The sequence below is a fragment of the Thamnophis sirtalis genome, unplaced genomic scaffold (genome assembly GCF_051295495.1).
Source record: "Thamnophis sirtalis isolate CommonGarterSnake01/CBP01778 unplaced genomic scaffold, rThaSir2_p1.2 scaffold_10, whole genome shotgun sequence".
NCBI lineage: Eukaryota > Metazoa > Chordata > Lepidosauria > Squamata > Natricidae > Thamnophis > Thamnophis sirtalis.
The window spans coordinates 7,272,209-7,294,450 of NW_028261390.1; the positions used below are offsets into that span (position 1 = coordinate 7,272,209).

General features: G+C 38.3%; 1 protein-coding gene across 3 annotated transcripts in view; it reads right to left on the bottom strand.

Annotated features, from left to right (window-relative positions):
- CNOT6L (CCR4-NOT transcription complex subunit 6 like) overlaps positions 1 to 22,242 on the bottom strand; it is a 42,036-nt gene that overhangs the window by 15,430 nt on the left and 4,364 nt on the right. For 2 of the 3 annotated variants that reach the window (XM_087723999.1, XM_087723997.1), the window contains exons 2-7: positions 6,481 to 6,602; positions 4,705 to 4,891; positions 2,921 to 3,006; positions 693 to 782; positions 343 to 411; positions 59 to 216 (exon numbers count right to left, since the gene is read on the bottom strand). In XM_087723999.1, the coding sequence (XP_087580125.1) occupies positions 59 to 216; positions 343 to 411; positions 693 to 782; positions 2,921 to 3,006; positions 4,705 to 4,891; positions 6,481 to 6,592 (702 nt within the window). In that variant the 5' untranslated portion in view covers positions 6,593 to 6,602. The remainder of the gene's footprint in view (positions 1 to 58; positions 217 to 342; positions 412 to 692; positions 783 to 2,920; positions 3,007 to 4,704; positions 4,892 to 6,480; positions 6,603 to 22,242) is intronic. The other variant, XM_087723998.1, reaches the window with a different exon arrangement.

A 22,242-nucleotide genomic window follows, 5' to 3' on the forward strand; every position in this document is an offset into this window, starting at 1 on the left:
AACAGGTGTTTGGGAGTTAAGCACTACATTAGAATAGATTTATTTTAGTTGTAATTACCTGAAGGCTAATGATATCTGCATCCCAGTTCACAATTTCTTCCATGATTCCCTTTTTTCTATATTCCCAGTTTAAAGCCCAGGAAGGACAGTAGCCGTAGAGCTGTCGGGTAGCGTATTTATCACACAATACATTGTAGCACATGACAGTAAACGAAGCTGGAGAAAAGAAAGCACAAAAAAAAAAAAAGTATAAGGGCTCTTCTGTTAAGCACAACGATGCGTTAAGTTAGTTGGAGCAGAGAGAGAATACAGCTTGGCAATCAAAGATGGCTGAAGGAATACCTGAGGGCAGAATTTGGTCTCGCTCTTTTAACGTAATCCATGGCCTTGGAGGCAGCTGCTCTGGATGAACTGAAACAACGATAAGAGACTGAATGTTAATTAGAGTTGCAAGCCAAATCCCTTGAAGAACTGGAATTTAATGTCATAATCATGCATGGCATAAACATGGCACCCGCGTGGCACCAAGTAGCCAGTTCTTCTTAGCAAGAGCATTCGGTATAAAATAGTGTGTTCAGAGAGCACACATATCCTTTTAGGAGGACTCCGAATATAAAATTATTTCCCTAGCAAAGCTTATATATCATAAGTAGGAAAGATTGCTGATATCAGCGTTTAAAAAGAATTGTTACCTGCTAGATTGTCAAGCATGTAGTTCAACAATTTACGTGTCCCATCTGGGTCCTGGTAGAGGCTGAGAATATCTTGTGATAAAGGATTGCCTGGAATCAAAGCAAGATTTTTTATAAGAAATGGCTTCCACAATATTCTCTGTTTGAATGAAATAACATTACTACAACAATCCTGTAACATCTACTATAAAAGGATAACATTTTCATTCCCAGGGAAAATGCTTCATAAAGACACAAGTAAACCAACAGAATAACAGATTCGGAAGGTACTTTAGAGGTCTTCTAGTCCACCCCCTGCTAAGGCGGGAAACCCTGAACTATTTCAGACAAATGTCTGTCCAGTCTCTTCTTTGAAACTTCCAGTGTTGGAGCATTCACAACTTCTGGAGGCAAGCTGTTCCACTGATTAATTGTTCTAACTGTCAGGAAATTTCTCCTCAGTTCTAGGTTACTTCTCTCCTTGATTAGTTTCCATCCATGGCTTTTTGTCCTGTCCTCAGGTGCTTTGGAGAATAGGTCCTCTTTGTGGCAGCCCCTCAAATATTGAAACACTGTTATCATGTCACCCCTAGTTCTTCTTTTCATCAGACTAGACAAACCCAATTCCTGAAACCATTCTTCATATGTTTTAGCCTTCATCCCCCTAATCATCTTTGTTGTTCTTCTCTGCACTCTTTCCAGAGTTTCAACATCTTTTTTATATTGTGGTGACCAAAACTGGATGCAAGTATGGTCTTAACAAGGCATAAAGTAGTACTGAGAGGAAAGCAGGAGTTATTGTGAAATCCGTTTTGGTACACAACCAGAAGGACAGTCGGAAAATATTTTGCCATCGCCCCATTAAATGAAGAGCTTATCTCAAAGTCTTATTTATCTGGCTCTGTCTTCCAAAACAGAGCCTTTCTGCTTTTTGTCCTTCATGAAATTTATTTTCTTAATATTTGGCGAAGTATTTGGAACTTTTTTTTTTTAAATTCACGGGGCTGAAACTAAAACAATATGGGCAGAAATCATCTTAAGTAGATTAATGAAAAACCACAGCGTTCAATGTTTTCCTATCTTTATCTGCAACTGGAGTTTTCAAAGTATAATTCAAAGGCAGCTCTGTCCTTGAAGACATTCCTCTTGGCTGAGATTCTTTTTTAGGGCTGATAAACAGGTCAAAAACTTTTATCGGTACAATAAAACATGTAACTTGGAAACAAAAGCAAAGAATGCTTGTGGGCTTCAAAGAGGCATTCCATTTGCCAACAGAACTTGCTCTTTTAAGGAAAATCTACCTGGCTGATCTTGTTTCTAACAGGAGAATAACTTTTAGCCTTCCCTGCCTGCTCTGCTAACTCTCTCTAAATGTGATTAATCCAAATGTTTCTGGAGTTAACCTTGATTACTGGAAACTATATGGACCCATGTTGAGGTTTGGGCAACAATATAGATTTGTAGTAGTTAGTGCAAAAATTCTATACGCAGAACAGCAGAAGTAAATCATATCGAAATAAAAGGTTCCAAACAACCAAAAAACACCTCAAGACTGATATCTAATTTGATTTTAACTGACATAATTTCCCCAGATTTGGCTAGGCAGGATGGGAGATGATGTTAGAAATATAGAAAAGGTTAGAAATAAAGAATCAGGCTAAGGATATGTAGCATATATATACAATATACACAGGTAGTCCTCGACTTATTACAAGCAACCGGTTCAGCAACCGTTCAAAGTAACAATGGCACTGGTATGCATTTACGACGGGGATCACCCTTTGCCACCTTCTGGCAAACAAAGCCAGATTCATTTAACAACTCTGTTACTGATTTAACAACTGCAAGGATCCACTTAGCAACTGTGGCAGGAAAGGTCGTAGGATGGGGAAAATCAAATTAGATATCAGTCTTGAGGTGTTTTTTTGGTTGTTTGGAACCTTTTATTTCGATGGATGGAGAGTCACTTAATGACTCTCTTACTTAGCAAATGGGAATTTTGGGTTCAATTGCGGTTGTAAGTCAAGGACAACCCGTTAACATAGGAGGAAAAAGGTCAGACAAAAGGGGAATAGAGTAGAATAGAATAGAACAGAACGGGACCTTGGAGGTCTTCTAGTCCAGCCCCCTGCTGAAGCAGGAGAACCTATACTATTTCAGACAAGTGACTTTCTAGTCCCTTCTTTAAAACCTCCAGTGACGAAGTGTCCACTTAAGCACACAAAAATATATTTCTTACTACCGCTTACCTTTCAGACCCAGGTTTTGTAGCTGGAAGAGCCGTCCAAGTTCATAAGGCAAAACTCGTAGCAAATTGTTGTTTAAAAGCAATTCCCTAAAACCAGAGCAAATTATTTAATAAAGACAATTTAAAAGAGGTTTTACACATCTGCATTCATTGGGATACTTTTCTAAGTAGTGAGGTGGAAAACATATCAGAGCATCTGTGTTAGTATATTCAGCCCAGGGGTGGGTTTCAACCGGTTCGCGGCGGTCCCTGCGATCCGGTTGGTCGCCGAACCCGGAAGTAAGTAACTTCCGGGAACGGCGAAGCCCCCCCCCCCGCCCGCTCCTTACCCGATTTTGATGAATTCTGCGCTTCCACGCATGCGCAGGACGCATACAGCGCCTGCGTGATCCTCCAGGAGCAGCTGGAGCATCGCACAGACGCTAGTACGCACGCGTGCGCCGCCGGCCTCGTTCCAACCGAACCGGTTGGAACGGGGTGAGAAACCCACCCCTGATTCAGCCAACCTCTAAACCAACCATTTCTGAGGATAAAGGTGTATAATGAGTGCTGGATCGTAAGGTGTACTAACAAAATAACAACTTCTATTTACGATTTGCTATCACAATGGATCACTCAAAAGCTGAAGGAAGCCCACAAATGTAACCAAGGCTAAGGGCTACTGACTAAACAATCTGAAATAAAGGATCAGATAAAGTAGGACAAAACATTAGAAGAAGTATGGTCCAGTTTTTAGGGTGGGGGGAATGTAAAAAATACCTCTGGCTCTAGAACAGTAGCCGAGCTTGTTTTTCAAGATCATAAACATCCTGACTTGGACGCTTAGAAATTCTTAAAAGATTTTGAACAAGTAGTTTTGCAGATATTAGGCTCATTCCAAAGTACATAAAAATGCCAGAATGGCACATTAGAAGAGAAACTATTATCCAAAATAAGAGTCCCATGTTGAGTTTTCTACCATATGTAAAGACATTTATCCATAGTTTGAATCATCCTCCTTCGCCAATGCTCTTGCTCATCTTATGCCAAAGAGCACAAATTTAAAAATATTACTACCCCACCCAAAAGTATGTAAAAGAAAAGTACAAAAATTCTTGCATCAATACAGTAACGTAGGGCATGTCAAATTTTTTCAACTTTCAATCTCCAAACATTCGGGGTGCTCAAAAGGTGCTCATCTTTGTTTGAATGTATGATGTACAAGGACAATAATGAACATAAGCATACTCGATAGTTGATTGGTGGGATTATACATAATTGAAAACAGTGATGTACAAATATAAATGGTTGGTAAATCTTTTTCATATCGGGATCTGTGATTATATAAAGGTATATTGTTATTAAACAGACAATCAAGAATGTAAGGGAATTAGGTTTATTTTAAAAAAATATTAATTGTAATTGAATACACGTTGTACAATGAAAGTGAGGTATCTAGTTATATTAGATGAAAAATCTGTGATTGTAAATGTAATTGAGAATATGGATGCAAAAACACTTGTAACCAAACGACATGCTGTATGTAATGGATGATAATTTTTTTATGTTGTTTTTTTATGTTTAAAAATAAAAACAAATTGCAAAAAAAAAAGTTGTTACATGCCTTGGGGATTGTAAAGATATTTTGGTTACTTTAATATAATTTAGATGTGCTTGGTAAATAACTACATAAATATCGTAATTTTTTTTAACATTTTGTTTGTTTCATTACAGTAGCCAAAACAACATCAGCAAAGACGCTTCTAGATTTGAAATTAGTTAGGAAGAGAACTCGAGACTCCTCACCTGAGAGAAACCATGTTTCCTAGTTCTGCTGGTAAACTACGGAGTTTGTTGGATGAGAGATCCAGATAAACCAAATTATGAAGCTTGGCAATATCAGGTGGAATGCGAGTTAAATAGTTGTCATTGAGGTGGAGAGCAGTCAAGTGTGTTAGTGACCAAAGCGATGGACTTAAATTGCGCACTCTACCTAAAATCAGAAACAGGTAGAGAGAGTTAAAGAGTTTTCTTCTACAAGCTCAACGAATATACTTGATCTTGCAACAAAACATACCAATCGTGTACCAAACAATGATTTCAAGCCAACAGAATTTATCCTATTCAGTGTGAAAATAACATCTTACTACACACACACACCCCTCTTCAGTTAACAGGTAGAAAATTCTGATTCAAGAATAATTCTTAATTGTCTCTTTAGCTAGTTTGACACTCTTTCACACAGGCACCAGAGGTGGGTTCCTACCAGTTCGCACCGGTAGAACCGGTTCGTCAAATCTACCGAACCGGTTAGAAGAGGTTCCACCAGTGGACCTGGAAAGCAGGACACACCTACAGAAGAGGTTCCAAAAAATTTTGAAACCCACCACTGACAGGCACATATGGTCACAGTGGACAGAACCAGTAAGATATATATAAACAAACAGTTAAGAATTATTCTGAATCAGAATTTTCTATTGGTTAACAGAAGAGGCAAAAACTGTTATTTCTTCCAGGCAAAGATAGATGTCAAGACCAAAGAATTAAATATTAACAATTGCCTCTTCTACAAAAAAAACCCCATTTTTAAAAAAATTCTTCTGTATGCATTTGGATTAAAGTAAGTATTTAACAAGGATACGTTTCCTGAGTAGGAAAAAATGAAAGTCACAAATATGGGATAAAGGAAACCCTGCTTGCCAATACAGGTAGTCCTAGATTTACAACTAGTCGCTTTGAAATGCTGATGGACTAAAGAAAAGGTATTTATGACTTGGATTTGAAGTTCTGGTGGCTGCCACCACCCAAGTCACATGATTGCATTTTGGGTGCTCGGCTACCAGCCAAACTTTATCCCTATCTGCAGTATCCCACAGTCACATGACTGTATTTATTTCCAGTTTCCAACAAAAAATACACATTGTGGACAATGGGTTCTTTTAACCACCACAGCATGTTTTAATGACTGCAGATTTGCTCAACGACCATGGCAATTCACTTAATGACCACCGCAAAAAAAAAAGTAATAAAATCAGGTCAATCACAGGATGACCGGCATGATTTTCGACAGTAATTCCCAATTCAATTATGACAGGAATGTCAAACTCAAGGCCCGCAGGCCGGATCAGGCTCGTGGCATGCTTAGATCTTCCCTGGAAACAGCGAAGGACCAGCCCACGGTGCCTCTGCCGGTGAAAACAGAGCTCAGGAGGGCAGCATGCGCCCCTCACGAGCTCTGTTTTCACTGGCAGCGGGTTGCAGGAGGCTGCCGCAGCCGAAAACAGAGCTTGGGAGCCCGTTTTCACTGGCAGAGTGCTCGGGCCACCACAGCGCCCCTGACGCAAGTGATGTTGAGCTGACCACGCCACCCACAGGTCAAGCACAATCCTGATGCCCCCCTCAATGAAATCAAGTTTGACACCCCTGAATTATGGTCATAAGTCAAGGACTACCTGTATAAAAAGGATCTGCTAAATACATACACGATCCCATAAAGAGGTTTAATAGGAGCATAAGAGTCCAGATCACAGGGAGTACATTGTTCTACTTTCTTTCGATCTGGTCATTTATTGGATTCCTTACCCGAGATTTCCAGCTCTGCCCAGTGGGACTTCTTCCCATTGGCTACCTCTTCTGCTGACATGATGGTGTATATTCTGCGAGGATCTGGAGGATCATATTTTTCCTTTGGCATCCCTGTTAGTCTGGAAGAAACAGTGTCTCGTTACTATAGCTTGTAAGTTATAACAACACACGTTTCATCATTAAATGATTCGTAAGCATGGAAGATAACTGTTGTACATACAGTATGTCACGAAAGGCTTGTGTCAGGCCTGCAGTTATATCCCTTTAAGCATCTTTGGCCTGCCACTCTCTCTCTTATTTCATTATGCTGTTTCATTAGTGTAGGAGTTGGGAGGGGGGAATAGAAAAGAGTAGAATTGTGGAATGTGTTGTTGTTATTCCTTTCTAGAAGCCCAAGGTCATCTTTTGTCTCCGCACCTCTGCACCTGACCGGAAGCAGCTGGGTGGAGATGCCAGCGTGGAAGAAGATGATTGGACCATGTGATGGATTTATGGGTGTGTGGATAAGATCATGAACTTTCAACTGGGTGAGAATCCAATGTAACATCCATAATTGGGATTCCACAGATGTGCTAAGATGTCTGATTTATTAAATTGGAACTTTTAAGGATCATTTTGCCTTGGACTCGGATTTAATTCTACATGATACTTGGAACGCTGACAGCTTGTTTGCTGTAAAATTCTGCAGTGAAAATTAAGCTAGCCATAATGGGAGCCACTCTCTAGAGTCTTAAAATGTTGTATTTATTACTACAGATGACCCTCGACTTACAGCAGTACATTGAGTGACCATTAAGTTGAAGCAGCACTGAAAAAAGTGACTTATGATCTTTTTTTCTTTTACATTTATGACCGTTACAGCAACAGGTCATATGATCAAAATTCAGACGCTTGTCAACCGACTCATATTTATGACTGTTGCAGTGTTATGAAGCCATGTGATCACCTTTGGCTACCTTCAATGGGGAAGCCAGATTCACTTAACAACTGGGTTACTAATTTAACCACTGCAGCAATTCACTTAACAACTGTGGCAAGAAAGGTTGTAAAAAGTGGCAAAATTCACTTACACATCTGTCTCACTTGGCAACAGAAATTTGGGGCTCAATTGTGGTCGTAAATCGGGGATTACCTGTACTGTGCCATCCATTCTGGACTGGCTTTGAAAAGCTTGCAAAAAAGAGACTACATGAAAAGCAAAAAGCAAAGAGCAAAAGCAGAAGTCTGAAATTATGCTATAATGAAAGAACTGCTCAACCTAACAACGGTGTTAAGGTCTTATCAATTAGCCATGTTTTTATTGGCTCTTCTGAATCCCAGCAGGGAAGAAGCAATCTTTATGTAAAAGCAAACGGTTCCATAAAAGAGGGGGCCACCACTGAGGAAGTCCTGTCCTGGGTACCAGCAGATGAAATTCTTTTGGTAGCAAGACCCTCAACAAGCTGTAGTTTCTATCTTTCGCTGTCAGATAGATTTCATTTATTTACCAAATTCATTTGCTGCCACCATCTTATGGTTCAAGACAAGATTCATTTTGGAGCAGGCAGGTCTGAAGGTGTCTAGAAATACCCCAATGGCAAAGAATAAATTTAGGGTGATGATGGACTTATAAAAAAAAAGGGGGGGACATTGGTGACCAGTTCAAAAGAGTATTTCGGAAGAGAGACCATTGCAATCTAAGTCTCAACAAATGTTCTATATCTGGTAGCTTCTACTGGATTTTTTAATTTAAAATATTTTCCCTTTATAATATTATGATATCACTGTGTGTGCTCTTCTGTAGGATATTACTGTTACTGCATTTTAAAAACAGTATGTCACTCTAAAGCCTAAGTGCACAGAAAAATGATATAGAAATAATTTTAATAAATGCATGGGTATAATTTTATACACATTACCTATCCACTGGATCTGCTTCACATGAAAATACTATCATCATATCTAACTAAGTAAATACTTCTGAAGTAAAAATAGAATAAACAAAAAGTTTGCTCAATACCTTCCTCTAAGTATGTATTATTGTACTGTGTATCTAACCATGCTCCTACAAACAAATTTAAAAGCTATTATCTCATGCCAAAAAGATGAGTAATGTGAACCAAAAATGATAAATTTATTATAAGTAACTTTTATGGGTAATTTACTTTCTCAAAAATCTGCCATCTCTATAGAAATGCCATTCTGTGGCAATTTAATTAGAGTCATTAAGTTTTTTTTCTCAAAATAGAAACATTAATTTCCTAGAAATACTAACCACTTTTTCCTTAGAGACTTTTAATTTTTATTTTGCCACACAGAAGTGGTCTAAATTAATACTTAGGGTAAATTAAGGCTTTCAATTATGAAATATAGCACATAATTAATTACACTGTTCCTTAGCATAACAATGGCAAAAGCTGGTATTTGTGTTTAGAACAATGATGTGGAATTTTAGAAGAGGAAATTTCTATTTTTTTTCCTGCATTTAAGTTGGAGAAGAAACTAGGAAAAAGTAACAAACCTGAAATTTGGAATTTCGAAATTCAAAATCAGGAATCATTTTGCTTGATTTTACACTTGTCTGTGGCAAAGGAAATCTAGAGATTGTCAGCTTCTAGAACTCTCAGCCAACAAATGTGTTCTTCTCAGAGCCCTAATCCTGGATCAGATCCAGATCATCCTTGACTTACGACCACAATTGAGCCCAACATTTCTGTTGCTAAGTGAGACATTTGTTACGTGGATTTTGCCCCATTTTATGACATTTCTTTGCCACAGTGGTTAAGTGAATCACTGCAATTGATAAGTTAGCAGCACGATTGAATCTGGTTTCCACCTTGACTGTGCTTGTCAGAAGGTTGCAAAAGGTGATTGCGTGACCCTGGGACACTGCAAGCGTCATGACTATGAGTCAGTTGGCAACGGTCTGAATTTTTATCACGTGACCATGAGGATGCTGTAATGGTCATTAGTGTGAAAACAGGTCATAAGTAAATGTTTTCAGTGCCAATGTAACTTCAAATGGTCACTAAATGACCTGTTGTAAGTTGAGGACTACCTGTATAGACATGCACAATAGCAATAGCAGTTAGCAATAGCAGTTAGACTTATATACAGCTTCATAGGGCTTTCAGCCTTCTCTAAGCGGTTTAGAGTCAGCATATCGCCCCCACAGTCTGGGTCCTCATTTCATCCACCTCGGAGGGATGGAAGGCTGAGTCAACCTTGAGCCGGTGAGATTAGAACCGCTGAACTGCAGATAGCAGTCAGCTGAAGTGGCCTGCAGTACTGCACCCTAACCACTGCACCACCTTGGCTCCGCACAGGTGACTGTAGACATAGATCTCCTTAAGCAAATGAAATTTAACTTTCTATAACTCAATAGCTGGATTGAGCTCATCTGCTCCAAACAGCTGTGCATCGTCAGGCTCCATTCAGAATTAGGATATGCTGCTGCTCTGTGTGTTGTTGTTGTTTTTAAATATACTTCTAATGGTAAATTGTTCTTGGCCCTAGTCAACAATATATGCTTACTACGTCCAAACACAAAGTTTTCAAAGAATTTTATGCACAGTGGCCCTATTTGGCTGACACACAAAAATATACGCGCACAAAATATGTACCTTAGCAACTGGCATTTGTACACAGTGAAGACAAAGCGACACTCCAGGCTATAGATTTACAAGGGCATCCTTGAAATCACAAGCTGCCAAAGGGTTGCATTCCCAAATGAAGCAAATTGTATCAAGGACAAAGGGAGTGGGTGGATTGTTTTCTTAAAATAGCCACCATTCTGGATCTAACCATAATCACTACAGTCAAATCCTCTTTTCCATACAACTTCAGAGGAACAACACCCAAATGTGAACTTTGCAAAAAAGTTCATTTTAAAAACGAACACACAAAACCATTCTTGCAACTGAGCCTGGCTTAATTATCGTGTGCTATCCATCCTTAACGCTTGGCCACAAATATCACACTGCGCTTTAATCCATGAGCTGGTAACATTTTACAGGCAGTCCTCGATTAACGGAGCCTAAAATTTGTGTTCCTAAGCAAGGCAGTTGTGAAGTGAGTTTTGTCTCATCTTACGACCTTTCTGGCCACAGTTGTTAAGCGAATCACCGCAGCTGTTAAGTTAGGAACAAGGCTGTTAAATGAATCTGGTTTCCCCAATGATTTTGCTTGTCAAAAGGTTGCAAAAGGGAATCACATGACCCTGGGACACTACAACCGTCATAAATATGAGTCAGTTCTCAAGCATCTGAATTTTCATCACATCACCATAAGGATGCTGTGACGATCTTAAGCACTGATCCTCAAACTACAGCTCACGGGCTGGATACAGCCCGCCAATGCAAAGTATCCGGCCTGTGAAGTGGTGAGATTCAGCCCCCCCCTCACCATTGGCCTTAATCATCTTCCAGTGAGCATCCACTCCAGCTGCACTTCTGGTTAGTTATTTCACCGGTTGAGCTGCACTTCTGATCACACTACTGCTGCCAAAGATAAGGCCAAAGGGTGCTGGGAAGGACCAGCTGTCTGAGGGGTGCTCTCGCCAGTGCAGCCACGTGATCCAGGGCCAGCGGGTGACTAGGGGAGGGGCTGCTGCTGGCTTGAAAACCAGCTCTGCTGTCAACTTGTAAAGTAGTTCTTTAAAGTCTTTAAAAATGCTTTAAAAACAGCCTTTCAGGATGCTGGTGGGTGAGTAGGGAAGGAGCAACTACAGCAAGGACAAAGGCAAAATGGACTGCTAAATTGGCCACGCCCCCCAGTCACATGATCGTCTAGCAACGCCCACCTAGCCAGTCCAGCCCGCCCCCCCCCCCAGTCTGAGGGACCGTGAATCAGCCCACTGTTTAAAAAGTTTGAGGACCCCTAGTCTTCAGTGGCCACACCCTCTCCATGATCATGTGATCCCATTTAGGGCACTTGGCAACAGACGATGTATTTATGACCATTTACAGCAGTCATGTAATCACAATTTACAACTTTTTTTTTACTTTTTTTGCAAGAAACCAGCATTTACCCACTGTGGACAATGGCTACACTTAATGACTATGGCACTTAATGACTGTCACTAAAAAGGATATAAAATTGGGTGTGATTACAGATATGATGTGTTGACCTGCTTAACAACCAGAAAAAACTTACATACATAATTGAATTAGCAATAGCAATTAGACTTATATACCGCTTCATAGGGCTTTCAGCCCTCTCTAAGTGGTTTACAGTCAGCATATTGCCCCCAACAATCCGGGTCCTCATTTTACCCACCTCGGAAGGATGGAAGGCTGAGTCAACCTTGAGCCGGTGAGATTTGAACAGCCGAACTGCAGTCAGCTGAAGTAGCCTGCAGTGCTGCATTTAACCACTACGCCACCTCAGCAGTGGTTAAATGACAGTCATAAGTCAAGGACTACCTGTACCATTGTAATTAGATTTTTGAAGGCTTACAGAAAGGACACCATCTCAATGTGAAATGCATACACTCTGCATGAAAAAAAATTTTTTAGTTAATCCAAGATTTTCAAATTAAATTGATTTGGGGTAGAAAGTCTAAGAAGGCTTTCCACCTCACATGGCCTGGAGAATTGTTGTCTGTGAAACCAGATTTCTATTAAATTCAGATGCACAAGCATTTGGATCTGGAGTTTTACTATTTTTAAGAGCTCCACCTGACTTCTTCATCTTGCTCTTAACCAGCAGTGAAGAAAATGGTCTTTAAAGGCAAGATGTCTTTAAAGACCTCTTCGTTACAATGCATAAAGACATCTTGCCTTTAAAGACCACTTGGAAATTTCCAACTGCTACAGCACACAACCATTGGAACTATTCCAACCTTAGATCCCCAGTTGTTACTAGACATCCTAACAACTGGGGTGAAAGGGATTGATGTCTAAAGTGACATGGAGACCAGAAACTACAAAGATATAAACCGAACAGCAAATACATATTAATATTAGCTTTATATAGGCAAGAGAGTCATTGACTGAGATGGGCGACCAAAGAAGGAAGATAGATAGATAGATAGATAGATAGATAGAGAGATAGATAGATAGATAGATAGATAGATAGATAGATAGAGATAGACAGGGCAGGCAGCTTGTTTCCAAGTTGAATTTAATATCCTGGTTTAAACCCAAAAGCTCAACATTGAATATTTCCAGGGACAGGATTTTTTAGAGAGTAGCTCCAATGCTTATTAGAAAATGAGCCACTGGGAAGAGGTTTTTCCACAGAGTAGGCTCAGCTATGGAAAAAGCTGCCAAAAAATTAATTATTGAATTCTGTTTTTCTTAAAATAATTTCTTCCTAAGTTTTCATCTTGCATTTTTTAAACAAGCTTTGACTATGTATTGAAATACCCTTTTTAAGCAATTTTACACTAGGCCACATATTAATTTTTATTCTCTACTCTCGATGTAAACTTTTAAAATTGTAATGACATAGTGGTATCTCTTCCAAATAAAACTGTGGTGCAGTAGCTTCTATTTGTAGATTTCAAACTGTAAGTATAAATGAAGAAGTCCTAAGGCTGTGCCATACATTTGATATTTACCTAAAAGGATTGAATTTGTAATACAGGTAGGCTCTGCCTCCTTCATTTTACATTAGAAAACAAGGGTGGTTCAAAACCTTGTAATTAAAACGTTAATAAAATATGTGGGAAACCGGCTGGGTAGCCAGTCTGTTCCTTCATCATAGATAGGTAGCTATAAATATATTCCAGTGGCTAAAACACTTTCTCTCTTCTTTGATACTGTCCCCACCAATGTTTGTGGAAAGCCCACCTTGAACAATTTATAGCAAATATAATAAAGAATATAGAAATAGTTCCTTTGGGTGGTGGGACAAGCCCATGTAGCCTGTTGAGTCAGAGTAAACAGTCAGAAGTTACTGTGGATGTGAGCTATTCTGGTATGTAACTTCTCAACCGCTAGACAGGGACTCAATGGAAGGGAGGAAATATACTATAATTCACTTCTCAGTGAAGAATACATTTCATCAAAGAGCAACTTGACATCTGCTAAGACCAAAATGTATTAGAAGCTTATCTTAGTTCTGCCACAGTTTGGAAACCTACCTGATTTTAGAGCAAGCTGTAATGATTTATCTTAAGGAAATATGCTGTGCATTGTACTGGCCTTGAGATGCCTCTAGCACAACTCTTAGGTCAGTAAGATAGAGATGTGAACTTCAGCCCACAATCCTGTTTTATGTTTTATGCAATCTCCAGCCAACCTTATTATCAGCATGTGTGGGGTCCTTGGTGCTTTGAGCTTGGTTATCTTGCAGATGTTCTGCTGAGAGCACCAAGGACCCCACAGTTCAACCATGAACTACAAATATTCTCTTCTATCTGTACAATAACAGCATCTGCTTGCGTTCACCGAAAAAGGCCAGTTTTGAAAACAGTGCTATCCAGTTTTGAAATTCTGGATAGCACTGTTTTAAATCTATGGCACAAACTATTGTTATTCATGCTTAGGCTACAATGCACATTAGTGTGACAGACTATGAAAAACACATCTCATTTATAATGCGTAAGAGTTTAGGACTAGTCAACTTATAGCAGTGTTTCTCAACCTTGGCAACTTGAAGACGTCTGGACTTCAACTCCCAGAATTAACCCGGCCTTGAAGTCCAGACATCTTCAAGTTACCAAGGTTGAGAAACACTGACTTATAGCGTTTGTGTATGAACGGACATTTTCCTTAAAGTTTTTGCACTTCCTTGGAGAAAACAATGTTCCCAGAAGCTTGATTATGACAGAATCAGGCTTAAACTCCACAATCTTTCTTACCTACATGGGGCTGCCCTTGAAAACCATCCAGAAACATCAAATGATCCAGAATGAAGCAGCGCAGACAGCGATGGGCATATCTTCACTTTGCCTATGTAACATTTCTGCTTCCCAAGTTGCATTGGGTGCTATGTAGAATCAAGGCTCTGGTTATTGCCTATAAAATTCTACATGGCATAGGTCTTGGCTACCTATGGGAACGCTAATTTCCCTTATTATCTACCTGGCCAACTTGATCAAACATCAAACCTATAAGGAATGCAGTGTAGTAACTGCATAGTTACTTTTTTTTTGGGGGGGGGGCAGAAATGGGAAATAAGTATAATTATATATGGTAATATATATGCTGTGTAGGAAGGAGAAATTGTGACTATCCAGTTGCTATGGAGCTAGAACCCCAAGCAACCCTAAACAGCATAATAAATGGTGAAGCACAGCAGAAAATAGAGTTCGACAACATCCAAAAAGCCAGGGTGAAAGCAACTAATCTAAATAAATGAACTACTGGAAAGACTTGCCTTGTCATCTACTTCCACACTCAGCTATTCCAATTATTAATCTGGCATGCATTAATTCTATGTTGTGGTCATTTAGTTCTATCCTGTTTATTTTGGTTTGTGAGCGGAAAAGGCATTTATAAACCCCTGGGACTTTTCCCAGACATCAAATTTCCCCCCTCCCCCCTTTTTTTTAAGCTCTCAGTACTTTGAAAGGACTGCTTAAACTTTACTCAAGGTTAACAGCTTCAGTAAGCAGATTTTTACAACATGAAATCTGGACGGGATTACAAAAAAGATCACACAGTGAACTGTTAATCCACGTATCAGACGGAGAGCAGCAAAGCAATAAGGGTAATTAGCTGGCAGTTGGCTGGTCTATAAATCAAGGTTTTGTGCCCACATATGAGGTGTCTTCTGTTCCAAAGACATTAAATACTTCTGTTAATTCAGTGTCAGGTCACCAAGTGGTGCAAGGCTTTTCCTGGGTCAAAACAAGGTTCTCAGCTGCAAATTGGTCTTTAAAAGCACAGATTGGATGACTATTTTAATATACTATAGAATAGAGTTTCTACAATATATCTGTTGTTTTGACTTAAATAAGGATAGGTTTAGGTTGCTATATGAATTGATGCCTATAATAAGTCTTACGCACAATTGCTCAACAACTTAGTCATCAAATATCTTCAACTGATGACTTTATAACCTCTTTTTACTTAACCCAAGTAGAAGCTACTGAATCTATAGAGCAACAAAATTGAGCGTCTCTTTCATTTGTTTTTCATTTACTCAGATTTCTTGGAACGAACAGGGAAACCGGAGCAGCTTATTCTGAGAAGCAAAATGATGCCCACACAAACAAGTCTCCATTCAGTTAATCTGCCGTAGTGAAAATCTGCAAAATGCACCATTTCAATTTCCCTTCCCCTTTAAAAAGACTATAGAACCAAAAAAGGAAAAAAAAAAGAAATTTAATTTTATTACACTCTAAAGCAGATGGCAAAGCAACTTAAGGCAGGATCATATGATACTTTCACACAAGTGTGTAATAATAATTCATTCTACACTGTCACAGATCCACATAGAACTTGGACCCGATCCAAGTAGCCTTCGTATAAACAGGTTTTGACTTGCTTTGCAAAAACTCTTTCTCCAACATCCCAAAATCTCACACTGTCAAACATCTCAGCTATGTTGAGAAAAGCAATGCTATATTCAAGCAAGCTTTTAAAGCTATTTCTGAACAAGGAAAAAGCCTTGTATTTTATACCTGCAGTCACAAGACAGAAAGCTCCAATTGCAACAAACTTAATACATTTCCTTAATCAAAAACCCATTTTTTAAAATATTGCCATTAACAACTATTGCCATTTCTAATCAGGCTATTGGAAGATATTTTGTGACCTGTGAATAATGCTATTTCTGAGAAAATATTCTCCATCCCAAATTCTGCCATACCTCAGAAACCCAGCTTTAGAATTATACTTAACAGCAATGATCAGACACAAATTTATAATTCAAAACTTCTTTTGACATTCAATTTCAGTTAGAACAAGATTTCTTATTGCACTATAGAATAACATCTAGCTTAAAAACAACTCATACTAAGAAATTCATCTGATGAGCTGAAAAGTTAAAAGTGTACATGACAAAGAAAAATGCCTCAAAGCAAACAAATTTAATAAACAAAGCATCTTTTTAAAGGATACAAACATTATGAAATGTGTGTCTAAATTTAAAACGTTCATACTAGTCACACAATCAACTCTGGTTCTTAAAATTAATCCGGTATTCCTGCTGATAAAACTCATTTTTTTTTGGTAAGTATTTTACAAAGATGGAACGGCATACAAAAACCACAAAAGGATTTCAAATATCCCTCTTGTTTTGCCTATAATTTTCACTATCTTGATGCCCCTACACAGCAAAGGATGATTGCCCAAACTAACCTCTGTGCCATACCAACCCAGCTGAAAAGTACTTTTCACTCGAAGATGGATCCAACAGGAAAGGATTGCTTCTACTGGAAAAAGTAAAATCGAAAGTGGAAAAGGCAGGACCTTAAAAGCTTCTTCATGTCCTATCAAACAAAACTCCTCCCTTTAGCCCAAAGCGCTTCGATTCCTACTAATCTGCATTGTAGTTGACCTATTAAAACTTGCAACTTGTAGAACTGATGGGAGGAGCATCTAACATGCTCCTGTGAAACTGCCCCCATCTCAAATTTTGGGCAGCTTGGACGTTCGCATTAGTCTAAATAAGGTGGAATTGTTGGATCCATCTTCTAGTGAGACTTCATAATAAATCAAATCCATCCTCCTCGGTCACAAAAGAGGCAGTCAAGAAGAAAGGGATATACAGAAAGAAAGGGATCTTACAACTTACAACCACAATTGAGTCCAAAATTTATGTTGTTAAGTGAGAAATTTGTTAAGCAAGTTTTGCTCCATTTTACGAACTTTCTTACCACGGTTAAGTGAATCACTGTAGTTGATAAATTAGTAATCTGGTTAAATGAATCTGGATTCCCCATTGACTCTCCTTGTCAGAAGATTGCAAAAGAGGATCTCTCTCTCTCTCTCTCTCTCTCTAACTCTCAGAATTGAAGAGAACGGTTCATTGGGGAATTCTGGGAATTGAAGTCTACAAGTCTTAAAGTGGCCAAGGTTGGAATCTCCTGCTTTACATTGTTGGTTTTAAAACTCCTTCCTTTCAGGTTCATTACTTCTGATCCTAATGGTTTCCTAATAAGAAAAACTGCTGTCTGTCCATGCATGATTTTATACATTTTATAGCAATAGCAATAGCAATAGCAGTAGACTTATATACCGCTTCATAGGCCTTTCAGGCCTCTCTAAGCGGTTTACAGAGAGTCAGCATATTGCCCCCAACAATCTGGGTCCTCATTTTACCCACCTCGGAAGGATGGAAGGCTGAGTCAACCCTGAGCCGGTGAGATTTGAATCGCTGACCTGCTGATCTAGCAGTAGCCTGCAGTGCTGCTTTTAACCACTGCGCCACCTTGGCTCTGGTGAAGGCATTTTGGTCAGATCTTCCCCATTTTTTCAACCTAGACACTTAAATATTCTAGCCTTTTCTCGTATGGAAAGTGTTTGAGCCCCATGGTTACTTAAGTTGAAGTTTTTGGTACTTTTCCAGCAAAAATGTTTTTCAAATGTTGCTACCACAACTAGATAAACAATATTCCAGATGAAGGCATGGCAATCAATTTGTATAAAGGCATAACTGTTGATAGTTTTCAGTCCTTTTCCTAATGGTCAATCCTAATGTAAAACATTTTTACATTAAATCTTTATTATTGCCTTTGACCAACTTTTGCAGTAAAAAAAGAGAAACAGTATGACACAATAATTTGTTATTGCTAATGAAAAAATAGGACAATAGTACAACATATCTATTAAAGTTTTGTGCAACTATAGGACTTGGTGAAGAAGGCACCGAATCAATGTCCCTGGTTCTCTTTTTACTATTGATTTGGCATTTTCCAGGGTTAACTGGCCTAAATATTCAAGATTGCAAAATTATATAGACTTGATGCCAATGGTTAAAGGCATCTTCAGACCCCAATCAATGTATTATCTTTTTTATGTAAATGATGGAACATCTTTTGTTCAGGAGCCCAGGTTAGAACACACACCATCCCTCTTCCTATTTTAACTCACAACAGCAATCCTGTGAGATACAGTACATTGAACTGATAGAAAGCAATTGGCCCAAAGTCACCCAGTGAGTTTTCATGGCTGCCAGTAGGTCGAATCTGAATTTCTCCAATGCCAGTGCAACATTTTAATGTTTTGTGCGAAGTAAATTGGGTCCCCACCCCGCACAAAAAGTGCTTGATGTTATATTTAAACAGAATTGCATTTGCTATTTAGTTAATATTTATTCAGTTGAAACTTTTCTAGTCTTCTTTACCATTATTTTTGGTTTTCATCCCCAAACTCACTGCTTATCCCAAATCAAGATGATTTACGAACAAGTTGGAAATCCTTGGTTTCAATATTGAGAAATTGAGAAATTCCAGTTTTTTCTTCCCTGAGAAAGCTACCCATTTATTTCTAAGCCTTGCTTTCTAGTTATTAAACAGATAGCAATCCATTTAATTCTGTGTGAAGTATCTGTGCCCTTTTGGAATTGTTTTAAAATCTTTGCCGCTGAATATTATCAATGTTACTGGTAGGCCCTACTAAATATATAAAGGAAGTCTGAGTAAATAAAGCTTCAGATAGAATATTTTACAGTGACATTAACAAAGTGGACTGTGTCCAAAGGACAACAATCAAGATAATAAGGGGTCAAAAGAAAAAAAAATGTCAATGCCAATGGATAGGCACTGAAGGCAGGACAAGAAGCAATGTGTGGTGGGACCTAAGCAAAGAGAAAAGCAGCTGGCCGCCGGAACTAGCATTTCCATCTATGGAGTCTTTCCATCAATTCAACAGAGGTTAAATCTGTTGACAATGCTGTATTATATAGTCTCTTGAGTTGAGCAGAGGATTGAGCTAGATACCAAACACACAGATTATTATCTATAGCAATAGCAATAGCAGTTCGACTTATATACCGCTTCATAGGGCTTTCAGCCCTCTCTAAGCGGTTTACAGAGTCAGCATATTGCCCGCAACAACAATCCGGGTCCTCATTTTACCCACCTCGGAAGGATGGAAGGCTGAGTCAACCCTGAGCCGGTGAGATTTGAACCGCTGAACTGCAGCTAACAGTCAGCTGAAGTACTGCACTCTAACCACTGTGCCACCTCGGCTCTATAATCTATGTGTTTGGTACTTGTTGCATATATTATATAAACATAAATAAAAACAAACTGTGAGATATGCCAATGTGAAAAATGTATCGACCCAATCAATTTTATTAAAGGAGGAACTTATTTTAATGAAGTATTCATATATCTAGCCTAACAATCGAACTCTATAAATTTCACAAACTTTTACTCTCCTCTTGTAGATTTCTTAACATGGAGCAGTATTTCCCCATTTCAGCCATTTTTAGGTATAGGAACTTCAAACCCCCAAATTCAGTAGCACTGGCATAAATGAGAGTACTGAGAATTGAAGTCCATACACCAAAAAATTTTGCCAATGGTTGGGAAATAACAGTTCTAAAGGTTGAACACCTCTGTTAGAAAGTAATTCATGCTTTTGAGCCCACAAAAGATTATAAAATCATTTGCAAAACTCCTGAGTCTTCACTGATTTATATTTAGAGACACAGCCTTGAAATGGAGAAGATTGGGGACAACTTTGAAACATGAGTGCAGCATAAAATTATTCAGTAAGTCACAAAGAATCTCAGAACAACATTCAGAGCTCTCCGGGACTCTTTTACCTCAATCAAAGTCAGCATTAATGGGCCCGTCATAAGAAAATCACTGGGTAAAAATGGCATTCATGAGCGAACAGGAAGATGGAAGCAATGTTCAGCTAGAACATTGATTATTGTCTCGCGTTTGCAATTGAATTTTCCAGATCAAATGTATGTCTTTTAAGTGTGACAAAAATCGAGCACTGCATTTTATGGTAATGACCTCATATCAAGTATGAAGAATGGAGGTAATTTATTCAAAGTCTTTGATGAGGAATTTTGTCAAAGGCTTTTTTGAAAACCCAGACATCCAAAATTGATAATCAACTTCATCCATCTGTCTGCTGACACCCTTAAAAAAGTCTAGAAGATTGGTGAAGCGAGACTGCAGACTGTCCTTCATCCTTCATCAAGGCTAGCCAGCACGTCTATGTACTTATTTTTATTATGACTGCTACCAATGTGCCCAAAACAGACATTAAGCAAACGAATCAAACTTCTTAGATCTCTTTTTAAAATAATTTAGAGAAGCATTTTAAGGGAGGTAAACATGGCAAAGTCAATTAGTTTAAACCAAGTTATCGAAGGAACTTAGATAAAATCAGACTCCTTTTCATCAAGTATTGTGGAATATTTACCACCCAAATGCTTCAAATAATTTATTGGCTGCTATTGGGGATTTATACTGCAATCTATAGATTGAATGAAGCAGTTAAAGAAATAAAAAAGAATCCTCTAAACATTATAAAGGTTTATAACCTTTAACCTTATAGCCACAATTGAGCCCAAAATTTCTGTTGCTAAACAAAACAGTTAAGTGAATTTTGTTTGATTAGTAACAGGACTGTTAAGTCATGACAATAATGACAATAAACTAAACTAAACTAAACTAAAAACTGAGCATTATGCAATACTGACGCAACAAACTAGTGACTCAGAAGCATATTTTTTAGAACAGATTTACTCTGGAAGGATGTGTTAGAAAATGAATCAAGTAATAACAGACTAAATAATTTCATAGATTTTACACCACACTCAATTCTGTGCCACGTTTGTGGAGAAACTGACCACAGCGTCCACTTTTCTTGCTCCAGTAACCAAGGATACCATTCAAAGTCATTATTTAATTTTTCTAGAGAGATAATATTGTACTAATGCTACAAAGTTAAGCACAGCAAGTCAGCCACATCAAATATAAAAGAACAGGTTTGTAAATTAGACATATAATTCATCTTCAAAAGTCATTAAAAATTATAAATAAGACCTAAAATGAAGTATGGGTCAATGAAGCTTTTCTTGTCATGGAAATGTATGTTAAAAAAAAAGCTCTAGATGTCAGCTAGACAGGTTTATCATATATACTTCAAGGACATAGGATTCCCTATCTCTAACTTCTCCCTAGAGCTGAAGAATACAAAACAGACTTATCTACACCACAGGGTTAGTTATGATGTACGGTGGGACATCGAGCCATTATCGTAAAAACATAAAGTTAAACACATTTTTCCCTAAGAGAAAAAAAAAACCTCACCAAGAGTACAAAAGAAGTTGAAATCTATGATTGGTTGATGCATGTACTGTACTGATTAGAGCAACCTTGAATGATGATGCGCTAAAAAAAACAAACTAGAGAATTGAGTAAACTGAACATTAGATTTAATTTTGAAACTTAACTTGCGCAAATAAGTCCTGGTTATTTAGTAAATGCTTATTTATTTCCAAATCAAATAAAAGAATTGGAAAAAATAAGTTAATATAAGAAATGCAGTTAATGTGCAGCCTGAATGTCTGCAACCCTTATTCTAAGAAAAACACCAATTGCTCAAAAACATCTGTTGTATAGTCTTAGTATGTCAAAGGATTCAACTGAGAGCAGAAAATCTTGTATAATGTATGTCAAGATCCCACCATTATTGTCAGATTATTTTAAAGTTTTACTGTAATAAAGCTAATCAACCAAAACAGTCTCTCTCAATTAAACAACCCATACAGAAATAGTAAAGTGTATTTTTATGTTAAAGTACTCCTCAACTTACAACCATAATTGATCCCAAAATTTCTGCTGCTGTGTATTAAATGAATTTTGCTCCATTTTATGACCTTTCATGCCACAGTTATTAAGAGAATCACTGCAGT